The following is a 17,116-nucleotide window of genomic DNA, read 5'->3' on the forward strand; positions in this document are numbered from 1 at the left end:
TTAAACCAAAAATTACCAAACTAACCTTCGAAAACCCTCGTGAAAAAACAAGCAAACGGACCAAAAAAACACACAATTGAACCTGACCATGACTATAGCCCTATTTGACCAATTTATAAGCCCAAAACTTCTTTTTATCCCACTTCTATTACCAGCTATAGCACTTCCAGCACTTTTAATCCCTATACCTAAAAACCGCCTCTCCAAAAACCGTCTCATATCAATTTACTTATCCATCACCAAGCCCTTTGTCAAACAACTGATATTACCTATCAATTTACCAGGACACAAATGAACCTCTATCCTACTTATACTAATAATCTACCTTACAACACTTAACACACTAGGACTCCTCCCATATACATTTACACCAACAACCCAATTATCAATAAACATAGGGCTCGCCATTCCCCTATGATTAGCCACAGTACTACTAGGCATACGAAATCAACCAACAGCCTCATTAGCCCATTTATTACCCGAAGGAACACCAACCCCACTAATTCCAATTCTTATCATAATCGAAACAGTCAGTTTATTTATTCGCCCACTTGCCCTAGGAGTACGACTAACCGCTAACCTAACCGCAGGTCACCTTCTAATTCAACTAATCTCTATAACTACCTTTACACTTGTTTCATCAACAAGCATTCTTATAATCCCAGCCCTGCTCCTACTACTAATATTATCAATCTTAGAAATTGCCGTAGCCATTATTCAAGCCTACGTGTTTACCCTCCTTCTAAGCCTATATTTACAAGAAAACACATAATGACCCACCAATCACACGCCTACCACATAGTTGACCCAAGCCCGTGACCATTAACAGGCGCTACAGCAGCCCTACTAATAACATCAGGTTTAGCCACTTGATTTCACTTCAACAACAAGACCCTAATATATCTCGGACTAATTATCCTACTCCTAACCATACTCCAATGATGACGAGATATTATTCGTGAAAGTACCTATCAAGGTCACCACACAACATTGGTCCAAAAAGGACTCCGCTACGGAATAATTTTGTTCATTACATCCGAAGTTTTCTTTTTCCTAGGCTTTTTTTGAGCCTTTTATCACTCTAGTCTTGCCCCTACCCCAGAACTTGGAGGATTTTGACCACCAAACGGTATTAATCCATTAAACCCATTTGAAGTGCCACTACTAAATACAGCAGTCCTTCTAGCCTCTGGCGTAACAGTAACTTGAGCACATCACTCTATTATAGAGGGCCACCGAAAAGAGGCAATCCAAGCCCTAACAATTACCCTATTACTTGGACTGTACTTCACAGCCCTACAAGCAATAGAATATTACGAAGCACCATTCGCAATCTCTGACTCAGTCTATGGCTCAACCTTCTTTGTCGCAACCGGCTTTCATGGACTTCATGTTATTATTGGGTCAACATTCCTTCTAGTTTGCCTAATCCGTCAAATCATATTTCATTTTACAACCAGCCACCACTTTGGATTTGAAGCTGCCGCTTGATACTGGCACTTCGTAGATGTTGTTTGACTGTTCCTATATGTATCAATTTACTGATGAGGCTCTTGTTCTTCTAGTATCAATAGTACAAGTGATTTCCACTCACTAGGGCCCAGACACCACTGAGGAAGAACAATAAACATCAACATTATACTTCTAATCACCGCCATCATCTCAACAATTCTCATATTAGTTAACTTCTGAATCTCACAAATAACCCCAGACCATGAAAAACTATCACCATATGAATGCGGATTTGACCCAATAGGAACGGCACGCCTTCCATTCTCTCTACGCTTTTTCCTTATCGCAATTCTTTTTCTACTATTTGACTTAGAAATCGCCCTTTTACTTCCTACCCCATTAGCCATCAACCTCTCATCTCCGATTACTACAATAACCTGAATCTCCACTATCCTTATACTTCTAACGCTAGGCCTAATCTATGAATGACAAAAAGGCGGCCTTGAATGAGCCGAATGAGGGACTAGTCTAACTAAGATTACTAATTTCGACTTAGTCGATTCCGCTTTATACAGCGGGGACCCTAAATGACATCAACGGCCTTTTTACTTACCTCAGCCTTCCTACTATGTACTATTGGACTGTCTCTCAACCGAACACATTTCATTTCAGCCCTACTATGCATTGAAGGTATAATACTCACAATATTTATATTTCTAGCCCTACTAACAGTAACCCATCAAACCACAACCATAGCATCAAGCCCAATTATAATCCTATCCTTCTCTGCCTGTGAAGCTGGCATAGGATTGGCTCTACTAGTTGCAACATCACGTACACACGCAACAGATCACCTAAAAAACTTTAATCTCCTACAATGTTAAAAATCATTATCCCAACACTTCTAATAATCCCAATAACCTCCATCCTGAAACCAAAATTACTTTTTAATGCAACAGCTACATACTCAATCTTACTGGCCATAGTCAGTTTATCTTGACTAAACCACCCAACTACCTCAAACCTAACACTATTAACCCCATACACAGGACTTGACATGATCTCAGCCCCATTAACCATCTTATCCTGCTGACTACTCCCACTTATAATTTTAGCAAGCCAACATCACATCAGCACAGAACCCATCCAACGAAAACGGACCTTTTTAATAACACTTATCTTCCTCCAAGTTACCCTAATACTAACATTCTCCGCCACAGAACTAACCCTATTTTATATCTTATTTGAAACAACCCTCATTCCAACCCTTATCCTCATCACCCGATGAGGCGGACAAGCAGAACGCCTAACTGCCGGAATTTATTTTCTTTTCTACACATTATTAGGTTCAATACCACTACTAATCGCAATCCTATATTTTTACACAACAAAAACAACCACTTCAATAGACATAATAACCATCTTTCAATCAGAACCAAATACACTCCTTTGAATGTCATGTATATTAGCCTTCCTAGTGAAAATACCACTCTATGGATTTCACCTATGACTTCCAAAAGCCCACGTAGAAGCTCCAATTGCCGGCTCAATAGTTCTTGCAGCAATTTTACTAAAACTTGGAGGATATGGCATCATCCGAATTATCCCAAACTTCGCACACCCAACCCCTTCACTCTGTTACCCATTCATTACCCTTGCCTTATGAGGCCTAATCATGACCAGTGCTACCTGCCTCCGCCAAACCGACCTAAAATCACTCATTGCTTATTCATCCGTAGGCCACATAGGACTAGTCATCAGTGCCTCCATAATCCAAACACCATGAAGTATTTCCGGCGCAATTGCTCTAATAATTGCACATGGCCTTACATCATCCGCACTCTTCTGTCTTGCCAACACCAACTATGAACGAACACACAGTCGCACCCTGCTATTTGCCCGAGGCCTACAACTTATCCTCCCTATTATAGCAACCTGATGACTACTCACCTGCCTTATAAACCTTGCCCTTCCACCAACCATCAACCTCATTAGCGAACTAACAATCATTACATCACTCTTCAACTGATCTCCACTTACTATTATCCTAACTGGTCTTGGAACTCTTATCACCGCCGCTTACTCCCTGTATATATTCTTATCCACACAACACGGAAAAACTACCCAAAGCGCCCTATCAACACACCCAACACACACCCGCGAGCACCTCCTATTAGCCATACATATTCTCCCAATACTAGCTCTTATACTAAAACCAGAACTGATCTTAGGCTAGTCAGTATAGTTTAACCAAAACATTAGGCTGTGGCTCTAAAAACAGAAGCTAAAACCTTCTTACGGACCAAGGCGTTAAACAGAGAACCGCTAACTCTCTAAACTGAGACTAAGCCCTCAGACCCCTTTCTTTTAAAGGACAGTAGACATCCATTGACCTTAGGAGTCAAAACCCTTGGTGCAACTCCAAGTAAAAGGACATTACTAATTTATTTACTCACACCTCTATTGTAACCACCATACTCATCCTGTTATTCCCAATTATTACAACCATGAATCCAACACCCTTAAATCCAAATTGACATGTTTCCAAGGCCAAAATAGCAGTCAAAATAGCATGAATTGTCAGCATACTCCCACTACTTATCTTCAACCTTCACGGTGTGGAAACCACTATAACAAGCCTAAAATGACTTACCATCACAAACTTTAACATCAACTTGAGCATCATACTAGACCAATACTCCACCATATTTATCCCAACCTCACTATTTATCACATGATCAATTCTAGAATTCTCTGCCTGGTACATAAAAACAGACCCACAAATTAACAAATTCTTCAAGTACTTAATCCTATTCTTACTAGCCATACTTACTTTAGTTATTTCCAACAATTTAATATTACTCTTTATCGGCTGAGAAGGGGTTGGAATTATATCCTTTCTACTAATTGGATGATGATTCTCACGAACAGACGCAAACTCATCCGCCCTACAGGCAGTCATTTATAACCGTATTGGAGACATTGGGCTAATCATAACCCTTGCCTGACTAGCCATATTTACATCAACCTGAGAACTCCAAGAGCTAATAGCTGAACCAAACAAATTACAAACACTCCCACTTTTAGGCCTTCTACTTGCAGCAATAGGAAAATCTGCCCAATTCTTCTTTCACCCATGACTTCCAGCAGCAATAGAAGGCCCAACCCCAGTATCTGCCCTACTTCACTCAAGCACTATAGTCGTTGCCGGTGTTTTCCTATTAATTCGACTTCACCCACTATTACAAACAAACACAAAAATTCTATCCATTTGTCTCTGTATTGGAGCAATTACAACACTATTTGCCGCCACCTGCGCTCTAACACAAAATGATATCAAAAAAATTATCGCCTTCTCAACATCCAGCCAGCTTGGCCTCATAATAGTAACAATCGGACTTAATCAACCACAACTAACCTTTTTCCACATTTCAACACACGCCTTCTTTAAAGCTATACTATTTCTTTGCTCAGGCGCACTTATCCACAGCCTAAAAGAAGAACAAGACATTCGAAAAATAGGCTCAACAAAAACCACCCTACCAATCTCAACAACCTGCTTAACTATCGGCAACCTTGCTATCATAGGAACACCATTTTTAGCCGGATTTTATTCAAAAGACACAATCATCGAAACAATAAACTCCTCCCATTTAAACGCCTGAGCCCTCCTCCTAACCTTAGCAGCTACTATCCTCACTGCCGCCTATACCCTACGAATCATTTTTTTTGTACAAATAGGCTACACACGCTCAGCACCAATCACCCCAATTAATGAAAACAACCCTACTTTAACACAACCAATTGTCCGTCTTGCAGTAGCAAGCATTATTGTCGGACTACTTATTACCCTAACAATATTCCCAATCAAAACCACAACAATAACCATACACACACTAACAAAACTCTCCGCACTAACCATTACAATCATAGGCCTAATCTTTGCTTTAGAACTAGCAATTAAAACAACAACCCTCACAAAAAGCAACCCAAATAAACTATTTTATTTATCTAACCAACTCGGATTTTTCAACACAATTCTACACCGTACCCAACCAAAAACAACACTATCTTTAGGACAAAACCTATCCACTCACATTAACGACTTACTATGATATGAAAAAGCGGGTCCAAAACTCACTACAACACTAAACACAATTATAGCAACCCACACCTCAAATGCCAACAAAGGAATAATAAAAGCCTACCTAACAGCCTTCATCACCCTTTTAACTCTACTATTAATATTAATCAAACTCTAAATCTCACGCAAGCTCCCTCGATAACTACCACTAGCTACCTCCAATACCACAAACAATACTAACAACAAACTATACCCACAAACTAACAAACACAAACCTCCACAAGAATATAACAAAACAGAACCCCCCAAATCTATACGAACCACAAATGACCCTAAAACATCAACTGTAGCTACACCAAACCCACTAAAATTAGACCCATCCAAATAACATAGGGCCAAAACAAAGACTAATATTACCCCTCCAATAAAATACACAAAGACACCCAAACTTCCTCACGCTTCCGGATATGGTTCAGATGCAAGAGCTACAGAATACGCAAATACTACTAACATTCCCCCCAAATAAATTATAAACAACATCAAAGATAAAAAAGAAACTCCAGAAACTACTAAAACACAACAGCCTACCAAAGACGACAAAACCAACCCAACAACACCAAAATATGGTGACGGATTAGAGGCCACAGAAACAACACCAATAATCAAACAAAACCCCAAAAAAATAGTAATATACATCATAACTTTAACCTGGACCAAACCAAGACCATGATATCAAAATCACCGTTGTATTCAACCTTTAAAGCAAATGACAACAAACCTACGAAAAACCCACCAAATTTTAAAAATTATTAACAACTCCTTTATTGATCTACCCTCCCCATCCAACATCTCTGCCTGATGAAACTTTGGATCTCTCCTAGGAATATGCCTCATTATCCAAATCTCTACAGGGCTATTCCTGGCAATACACTACACAGCCGACACAGTTTCAGCTTTCTCATCTATCGCCCACATCTGTCGTGATGTTCAGCACGGCTGACTTATCCGAAACATCCACGCCAACGGAGCCTCAATCTTCTTCATCTGCATTTACGCCCACATCGCCCGAGGACTCTACTACAACTCCTTTACTTTTAAAGAAACATGAAACACTGGTGTCCTACTATTACTACTAGTTATAGCCACAGCCTTCGTTGGATACGTCCTACCCTGAGGCCAAATATCGTTCTGAGGTGCAACCGTTATCACAAACCTACTCTCTGCTATCCCATACATCGGAATAACACTAGTAGAGTGGCTTTGAGGAGGATTTTCAGTTGACAAAGCAACCCTAACACGATTTTTCGCCTTCCACTTCATTATCCCATTTATCATTGCCGCTATAGCCATACTACACCTACTCTTCCTACACGAAACAGGATCAAATAACCCAACAGGCCTATCTTCCAACTCAGATAAAGTCCCATTCCATCCGTACTTTTCATTTAAGGACTTACTTGGAGCTGCTATTACCCTACTAATTCTATTAGCACTGGCCTTATTTACCCCAAATCTACTAGGGGACCCAGAAAACTTTACTCCAGCAAACCCACTTGTTACACCACCACATATTAAGCCCGAGTGATATTTCCTATTTGCCTATGCCATCCTCCGATCCCTCCCAAATAAACTTGGTGGGGTATTGGCTCTCTTATTTTCAATCATAATCCTCATTTTAGTTCCAATCCTACACACAGCAAAACAACGAGGAAGCACCTTTCGTCCACTATCACAACTCCTCTTCTGACTACTTATTTCCGATATCCTAACACTAACATGAATTGGTGGTCAACCAGTAGAACCTCCATTTATTATTATTGGACAACTAGCCTCAGCCCTTTACTTTATTATTTTCCTAATTCTTATACCAACCTTTGCCACACTAGAAAACAGTCTCCTAAAACTCTAAGCCCCACAGCCTTTATAGCTTACCTAAGAGCACCGGTCTTGTAAGCCGAAGGTGTAATGATCCATTACTAAAGGCACCCAACCACCACAGAACTCTACCAAAAAAGCCCCTTAGGGGCTTTTTTTGCCGAGTCAAAAAGCCCAACTCCCCTACCAACAGTAAAATATTAACTGTTACCAAATTTTCCTATCATACTGTATACTAATATGAACTAATACCAAATCTTACTACAGTTCCCGCCTGGACTTTAACCAAGACTTGTGGTCTGAAAAACCACCGTTGTTTTCAACTACAAAAACACAATAACCACTTCTACCAATTCCACATAAAATCTTAGCCTTTATTTTAACCATGCCTGCAATCTCAACAAAACCCATCAACACTAAAACATACTAACTTATTTCCACTATCAAAAGAAGGACACAAGCCCCATCACTGATCCCCAAAACCAGCATTTTCATTAAACTATCTTTTGATCAACCTACTTGTTTTTTTTCCAAATCAAAAAGCCCAACTCCCCTACTTCACCGGTATCTCCCCCCCCCTCCTCTCTTCCTCCCATGTTCTCTAAACATGTTCTACTCTATGTATATCGTGCATTCATTCGTCGCAAAGGCACGCATATCATGTAATACATTTAACCTAAGACTTACTAAGAACGTATATTGTGTATCGTGCATAACACCATTACCATTGGCGTATCTTGTCCAGATACGTCTCTTTATCAGCTGCGACATATCATGAATGCTTGGCAGACATGAGATCAATGCACTACCCAATGGGTTATTTATTAATCTGGCAACTCACGTGAAACCATCAACCCGCCCACTAGTACACCTTTGCACTAGCGTCAAGAGCCCTCAAACCGTATCGCGGCATTTCGGCAAGCCTTATCACTTTTTCCGAGGCCTCTGGCTTCTCTCTCAGGTACAATCTTGGTGGACCCGCTTTTTCTCACTTTTTCCGAGACCTCTGATTTATGGGTTAATTACCCTCATGCTCATACCGATAACATCATTTGCTCTGTCTGGCGGGGTCACCTCTCTCTCTTGAGACGGTGACCTCAGAACCCCACCTGTCACTCGCGTGACTGGTACCTGCGGGTCAGTTCAGCGGGACTTACGGTGCCATGGGAATCTTGACCAAACTCGATATAGTTGTTATTTAATTAATGCTCTACGGACATAGCTAACGTTCGATTTGTCAAATTTTTGTCAAATTTTGTCAAATTTTGTTCAAACGTTTTGCACTTGTTATTCTCCAAAACTTTTCTACGTACGAATGCACATACGAATGCACATACGAACGTATATGTACGAACGTACGTACGTGCGTACTCGAACGATACGCGTGCGTACGTATACGTATATACGAACGTATATGTACGAACGAACGTACGTGCGTACTCGAACGATACGCGTGCGTACGTATACGTATATACGAACGTATATGTACGAACGAACGTACGTGCGTACTCGAACGATACGCGTGCGTACGTATACGTACATGTACAAACGTATATGTACGAACGAACGTACGTGCGTACTCGAACGATACGCGTGCGTACGTATACGTATATGTACAAACGTACTTGCGTAAACTGTACAGCACACGCATACGCATTATTTACTTTTTATTTATGGCAAACCCCCCTACCCCCCACCAATAATTTTCCGCTTAATCAAATTTTTTTCTCGTCAAACCCCCAAAAGCGAGATTTAACTAAACTGATAAACTAAAGGCGATTACGGCTTTTTTCTCATCATACAGATTGTAGATGAACCGCAATTAATTATAACGTTATTGTAGCTTATTACTAAAGCACGGCACTGAAGATGCCGAGACGGATAATAAAACTTGTCCCAAAAACATTTTTTTTGGTCCTAAACTTACCGTTATTTTTTTAATGATTTTTTTTGTTATTTTTTTGTTATTTTTTTGTTATTTTTTTAACATACAAAAATTTTAACGTTTTTAAACTACCTAGTACGGCACTGAAGATGCCGAGACGGATAATGACCACCCAAAGACACAATGTTTTGGTCCTGAGCCTGCCGATATTTTTTATTAGACTTACACATGCAAGCATCCACACACCAGTGAAAATGCCCACTAATCTAAAAGACTAATGGAGCTGGTATCAGGCACAACCTATTTGCCAATGACACCTTGCCATGCCACACCCTCACGGGTTTACAGCAGTGATTAGTATTAAATATAAGCGAAAGCTTGATTTAGTCATAGTAATCACAAAGAGCCGGTAAATTTCGTGCCAGCCACCGCGGTTATACGAAAGACCCAAAATAACGGCCCCCGGCGTAAAGCGTGGTTAGAAGTACTAAAATTAAGGATAAACACCTTCCCCGCTGTAAAACGCTTAAGAAGACAAGAAGCACACTCCCTTAAAACCATTTAACACCACGAAAGCTGGGGAACAAACTGGGATTAGATACCCCACTATGCCCAGCCGTAAACTTAGATAGAAAAATACTACCTATCCGCCAGAGAACTACAAGCAAAATACTTAAAACTCAAAGGACTTGGCGGCATTCCACATCAACCTAGAGGAGCCCGTCCAATAATCGATAATACACGCTCAACCCCACCATTTTTGGCCACTCCAGCCTATATACCGCCGTCGCCAGCTAACCTTGTGAAAGAAAAGTAGTAAGCACAATAGCCCTCACTAAAACGTCAGGTCAAGGTGTAGCTCATAAAATGGATGTGATAGGCTACATTTTCTACCATAGAAAACACGGAAAATACAATGAAACCTTGTAATGGAAGGCGAATTTAGAAGTAAAATAAGAAAGGATCCCTATTTTAACACTGCCCTGGAATGCGCACACACCGCCCGTCACCCTCCTCGAAACAACTAGATGAGGTAAGTCGTAACATGGTAAGCGTACTGGAAAGTGCGCTTGGTCTACAAAGAGTAGCTTAAAACAAAGCACTCAACTTACAATTGAGAAACGTTATTTACCTAACCTCTTTGCGCCATAGCTGAAGCCCAACAAAACCGCCAAATATACTATATTATTAAAATCAAACCATTTGACTAAAAAAGTATTTGAGAAAGAACTTTTAAGCTGGAGCGAAATTACCGCAAGGGAAAACTGAAAGAAAAATGAAACAACTAAAGCACAACAAAGCAAAGATCAACCCTTGTACCTCTCGCATCATGATTTAGCAAGCAACCCCAGACAAAGAGGCCTTAAGCCTGACGTCCCGAAACTGAGTGAGCTACTTCCGGGCAATAATATGAATCAACTCGTCTCTGTGGCAAAAGAGTGAGATGACCTAGAAGTAGAGGTGAAAAGCCAAACGAACACAGTGATAGCTGGTTGCCTCACAAAAAAATTTAAGTTTAGCCTTAGACATCATCTATCCTACACCAAGACAAATCTAAGAACTATTCAATAAAGGTACAGCTTTATTGAACCCGGATACAACCGGACAATGGAGATTATTATTTTACAAAACTAGTAGGCCCTAAAGCAGCCACCAAGAAGAACCGCGTCAAAGCAATAAACCAACCAAATATCAAAAATAACAACCACCCAAAAATAAATGAGGCCACTCTATATTAATATAGAGAAACCAATGCTAAAACTAGTAACATGAAAACTTCTCTCAGCACGACCTTAAGTCAAACTAGAAAATCTACCGACAATTAACAGAAAACATACTACACATACTGTTCTAACCACTGTAGACCCAACACAGGAGTGCCAAAAAGAAAGATTAAATTCCCCAAAAGGAACTCGGCAAACGTATTATCCCAACTGTTTACCAAAAACATAGCCTTTAGCCACAAAAAGTATTAAAGGTCCAACCTGCCCAGTGAAATTTTAAACGGCCGCGGTATCCTAACCGTGCAAAGGTAGCGTAATCACTTGTCCCCTAAATAGGGACTAGTATGAATGGTTAAATGAGGATAAACCTGTCTCTTGCGGAAAATCAGTGAAACTGAACTCCCAGTACAAATGCTGGAATTAACCCACAAGACGAGAAGACCCTGCGGAGCTTTTAAACCAACCTCAAAACTAAATTTAAGGTGAGTTTTCAGTTGGGGCGACTTCGGAACAAAACTAAGCTTCCGAGCAAGAGAAATACCTCTCGCAGTGGCTAACAAGCCAAAGCATTAATAAACTATGACCCGGATTTAATCCGATTAACGAACCAAGTTACCCCAGGGATAACAGCGCTATCTTCTTTAAGAGTCCATATCAACAAGAAGGCTTACGACCTCGATGTTGGATCAGGACACCCAAATGGTGCAGCCGCTATTAATGGTTCGTTTGTTCAACGATTAACAGTCCTACGTGATCTGAGTTCAGACCGGAGAAATCCAGGTCGGTTTCTATCTATGAGCCCTCTTATTCAGTACGAAAGGATAAATAAGAAAGGACCAAATTTAAACCAAGTCCTCCTAACTACAGCTGACGTCAACTCAACTATACTGTAGGGCACTACTCTGGCCAAGACAAGGCCATTTATTAGGGTGGCAGAGCCAGGTTAACTGTAAAAGGCCTAAGCCCTTTTCCCCAGATGTTCAAATCATCTCCCTAATCATGCACCAACTTATAATCTCAGCAATTAACCCTTTACTATACATTATTCCAATTCTCCTAGCCGTAGCATTCCTAACCTTACTAGAACGAAAAGTCATCGGATATATGCAACTACGAAAAGGCCCAAACATTGTTGGACCCTACGGGCTCTTACAACCTATCGCAGACGGACTAAAATTATTTATTAAAGAACCTATTCACCCAACACAATCTTCCAAAACATTATTTATCCTTGCCCCAACCCTGGCCCTTACACTAGCCATAATACTATGAACCCCAATACCAATGCCCTACGCACTAGCAGATATAAACCTAGGACTCCTATTTATTTTAGCTCTATCAAGCATAACTGTCTACTCCATCTTATGATCCGGATGAGCCTCAAACTCAAAATATCCACTCATAGGAGCCCTACGAGCAGTTGCCCAAACCATTTCCTATGAGGTTACACTAGGAGTAATCATACTAGCAACAATCATAATTGCAGGAGGCTTCACCCTTCAAACACTATCCACAACACAAGAACAAGTATGACTTTTACTATGTTCTTGACCACTAGCTATAATATGATTTACCTCAACACTGGCAGAGACAAACCGTGCTCCATTTGACCTAACAGAGGGCGAATCAGAACTAGTTTCCGGCTTCAACGTAGAATATGCAGCAGGCCCATTCGCCCTATTTTTTTTAGCCGAATATATAAATATTATTATAATAAACACACTATCATGCTTTTTATTTATTAACCCAGGACTCACTCAACCAGAGCTATTTTCAACCAACATCATACTTAAAACAATAGCCCTATCTATCCTATTCTTATGAACTCGAGCATCATACCCACGACTACGATATGACCAATTAATACACCTTCTATGGAAAAACTTTCTCCCACTTACCCTAGCTCTATGCCTACTACACATCTCACTTCCAATTTCCCTATCAGGACTTCCCCCCCAGCACTAGGAGCTGTGCCTGAACTAAAGGACTACTTTGATAGAGTAGAACATAGGGACTACACCCCCTCAGCTCTTAAAAAAACAGGAATTGAACCTGTACCTGAGAACCCAAAATTCCCCGTACTTCCATTATACTGTTTCCTAGTAAAGTCAGCTAAATAAGCTTTCGGGTCCATACCCCGAAAATGTCGGTTTAACCCCCTCCTTTACTAATTAATCCACTAATCACATTATTTTTTCTATCAAGCCTTGCCACAGGTACCATCATCACAATATCAAGCCATCATTGATTAATAGCCTGAATAGGACTAGAAATTAATACACTCGCAATCATTCCAATTATAACAAAACCCCACCACCCACGAGCTACAGAAGCCGCAACCAAATACTTCCTTACACAAGCAGCTGCCTCCGCAATAATCCTACTATCAAGCTCTATTAATGCCTGACATACGGGCCAATGAGACATCACACAACTAACAAACCAAATAGCCTGTTCCCTAATAACCGCGGCCCTAGCCATAAAATTAGGCCTTGCCCCCGTACACTTCTGACTTCCAGAAGTAATACAAGGCACAACAATAAAGACAGCAATAATTATCACAACATGAATAAAACTAGCCCCCCTATCCCTCCTACTACTAATCCACAATTCCCTAAACCACACAATCATATTAACACTAGGCATCCTCTCAATCCTAATTGGAGGCTGAGGAGGCTTAAATCAAACCCAACTACGCAAAATCATAGGTTTCTCATCAATCTCCCATCTAGGCTGAATAACAATAATTATCACCATGTCACCAACCCTCACAATACTAAATCTAACAGTCTATATCATTATAACTTTAACAATATTTCTCCTACTAACCCTCTCCCAGACAAAAACAACACAAAATATAACGACCTGAACCACTCCACTTACACCAGCCCTAGCCACACTGACCCTTCTATCACTAGGAGGGTTACCCCCACTAACAGGGTTCATGCCGAAATGGCTAATCCTGCAAGAACTAATTACCCAACAAACCACAGTCATTGCAACCATCGCAGCAATTTCATCACTCCTAAACCTATTCTTTTACCTCCGATTATCTTACATCACAACCCTTACCACATCACCAAACACCACCCCTCTATTATCCAAATGACGATTTAAACTAACACCAAAAACAGCTACAATAACTATATTTATTATTTCAACCCTCGCTCTCCCAATAACCTTTACCATAACCTAGAAACTTAGGATAACGATAAACCAAGAGCCTTCAAAGCCCTAAACAAGAGTAAAACTCTCTTAGTTTCTGATCAAGATCTGTAGAACTCTATTCCACATCTTCTGACTGCAACTCAAACACTTTAATTAAGCTAAGACCTCACTAGATAGACAGGCCTTTATCCTGCAAACAATTAATTAACAACTAATCACCCAATCCAGCGGGCTTCTATCTACCTTCTCCCGCTTTTAGAAACGGGAGAAGCCTCGGCATCCTAAAGATGCTTCTTCAAATTTGCAATTTGATGTGGATCACTCCGAAGCTACTTGATAAGAGTAGGACATCCCTACGTAATCAGGACTACAGCCTGCCGCCTAAACTCGGCCATCTTACCTGTGATAATAACCCGCTGATTCTTCTCAACCAACCATAAAGACATTGGCACCCTATATCTTATCTTCGGGGCCTGAGCGGGCATAGTGGGAACCGCCCTAAGTCTCCTAATTCGAACTGAGCTAAGCCAGCCTGGCATATTCATTGGAGACGACCAAATCTACAACGTAGTGGTCACCGCCCACGCATTCGTAATAATTTTCTTTATAGTAATGCCTATTATGATCGGCGGCTTCGGAAACTGACTAGTTCCACTAATAATTGGAGCCCCAGACATGGCCTTCCCCCGAATAAACAACATAAGCTTCTGACTTCTTCCGCCATCTCTCCTGCTATTACTTGCCTCATCCGGCGTGGAATCTGGCGCAGGAACAGGATGAACAGTTTATCCGCCATTGGCCGGAAACCTTGCTCACGCCGGAGCCTCTGTAGACCTTACAATTTTTTCTCTCCACCTAGCAGGCGTATCATCAATTCTAGGAGCAATTAACTTTATCACCACCTGTATTAATATAAAACCACCATCAATATCTCAATACCAAACACCACTTTTCGTCTGATCCGTCCTAATCACAGCCGTCTTGCTCCTATTATCCCTGCCGGTACTGGCCGCTGGCATTACAATGCTACTAACAGACCGAAACCTTAACACATCATTCTTTGATCCTGCAGGAGGAGGTGACCCAGTACTGTACCAACATCTATTCTGATTCTTTGGACACCCAGAAGTGTATATTCTTATTCTCCCAGGATTTGGAATAATCTCACACATCGTCACATACTATGCAGGCAAAAAGGAACCTTTCGGCTATATAGGCATGGTCTGAGCCATAATATCTATCGGCTTCCTTGGATTTATCGTATGAGCCCACCATATATTTACCGTAGGCATAGATGTAGACACCCGTGCCTATTTTACCTCCGCTACAATAATTATTGCAATCCCAACTGGTGTTAAAGTGTTTAGCTGACTAGCGACCCTCCATGGAGGTATAATCAAATGAGACGCTGCCATACTTTGAGCCCTTGGATTTATTTTCCTATTTACAGTAGGTGGCCTAACAGGAATTGTCCTAGCAAACTCCTCTCTAGACATTGTACTTCACGATACTTACTATGTAGTAGCCCACTTTCACTACGTCCTGTCTATAGGAGCCGTGTTTGCGATCATAGGTGGTTTTATCCATTGATTCCCACTATTTTTTGGCTACACACTCAACAAAACTTGAACAAAAATTCACTTCGTAATAATATTTATTGGAGTTAACCTAACATTCTTCCCGCAACACTTCTTAGGGCTGGCCGGAATGCCGCGACGATACTCAGACTACCCAGATGCCTACACAATTTGAAATACAGTATCATCAATTGGCTCAATAATCTCATTAGTTGCTGTAATTACAATAATGTTCATTATTTGAGAGGCTTTTGCTGCAAAACGAACAGTATCAACACTTGAACTATCAACTACAAACATAGAGTGACTTAATGGGTGTCCTCCCCCATACCACACTTTTGAAGAACCAACCTTCCTACAACAAAACCACACATCCTCTAGACAAGATAGGGCGGAATCGAACCACCTTCTACTGGTTTCAAGCCAACAACATAACCACTATGCTTCTTTCTTCATAAGGCCCTAGTAAATCAATTACATAGCATTGTCATAGCTAAATAATAGGTTAAACTCCTATGAGCCTAACATGGCATACCCTTCCGAATTAGGATTTCAAGACGCTGCATCCCCAATTATAGAAGAACTCCTCCACTTTCACGATCACGCCTTAATAATCGTTTTTCTAATTAGCGCCTTGATCCTCTACATCATTCCACTAATACTAACAACCAAACTTACCCATACTAGCACTATAGACGCCCAAGAAGTAGAAATAATTTGAACCATTCTACCAGCAGTCATCCTTATCTTAATTGCCCTACCATCTCTACGAATCCTATACATAATAGATGAGGTTGACAACCCACATCTTACAATTAAAGCACTAGGACATCAATGATTCTGAAGCTATGAGTACACAGACTACGAAAATTTACTATTTGACTCCTACATAATGCCAACAAATGAGCTACCAAATGGGTATTTCCGACTTCTAGACGTCGATCATCGAATGGTCGTACCAATAAATTCACCCGTCCGAATCTTGGTATCAGCTGAAGACGTCCTCCACTCCTGAGCAGTTCCCACAATGGGAATTAAAACAGACGCCATCCCAGGTCGACTAAACCAAACAACATTCATTACATCTCATCCAGGCCTATTCTACGGCCAATGCTCAGAAATTTGTGGTGCAAACCATAGTTTTATACCAATTGTAGTAGAATCCACACTTCTAAAACACTTTGAAAACTGATCTACCTCAATACTCTCTACATCACTTAGAAGCTTGTTGAGCACTCAGCCCTTTAATCTGAGAAAGGGGATACACACCCCCTTAGTGACATGCCTCAGCTGATTTTGAACCCTTGGTTTCTAATCTTCATAATATCCTGACTAGTCATTTTCCTTGTAT

General features: G+C 40.7%; 1 protein-coding gene and 2 pseudogenes across 1 annotated transcript; all 3 read left to right on the forward strand.

Moving 5' to 3' along the window:
• Window positions 1-6: 6 nt before the first annotated feature.
• Window positions 7-16,223, forward strand: LOC128339205 (ATP synthase subunit a-like). The gene is given in 1 exon segment (XM_053282736.1): window positions 7-16,223. A coding segment is annotated over 1 exon segment (684 nt). The 5' UTR covers window positions 7-88; the 3' UTR covers window positions 773-16,223.
• On the forward strand, window positions 3,128-16,223 carry LOC128339207 (NADH-ubiquinone oxidoreductase chain 5-like; annotated as a pseudogene).
• Window positions 16,224-16,291: 68 nt separating this feature from the next.
• On the forward strand, window positions 16,292-16,979 carry LOC128339206 (cytochrome c oxidase subunit 2-like; annotated as a pseudogene).
• The last annotated feature ends 137 nt before the right edge of the window (window positions 16,980-17,116 follow it).

The sequence above is a fragment of the Hemicordylus capensis genome, unplaced genomic scaffold, assembly GCF_027244095.1.
Source record: "Hemicordylus capensis ecotype Gifberg unplaced genomic scaffold, rHemCap1.1.pri scaffold_MT, whole genome shotgun sequence".
NCBI lineage: Eukaryota > Metazoa > Chordata > Lepidosauria > Squamata > Cordylidae > Hemicordylus > Hemicordylus capensis.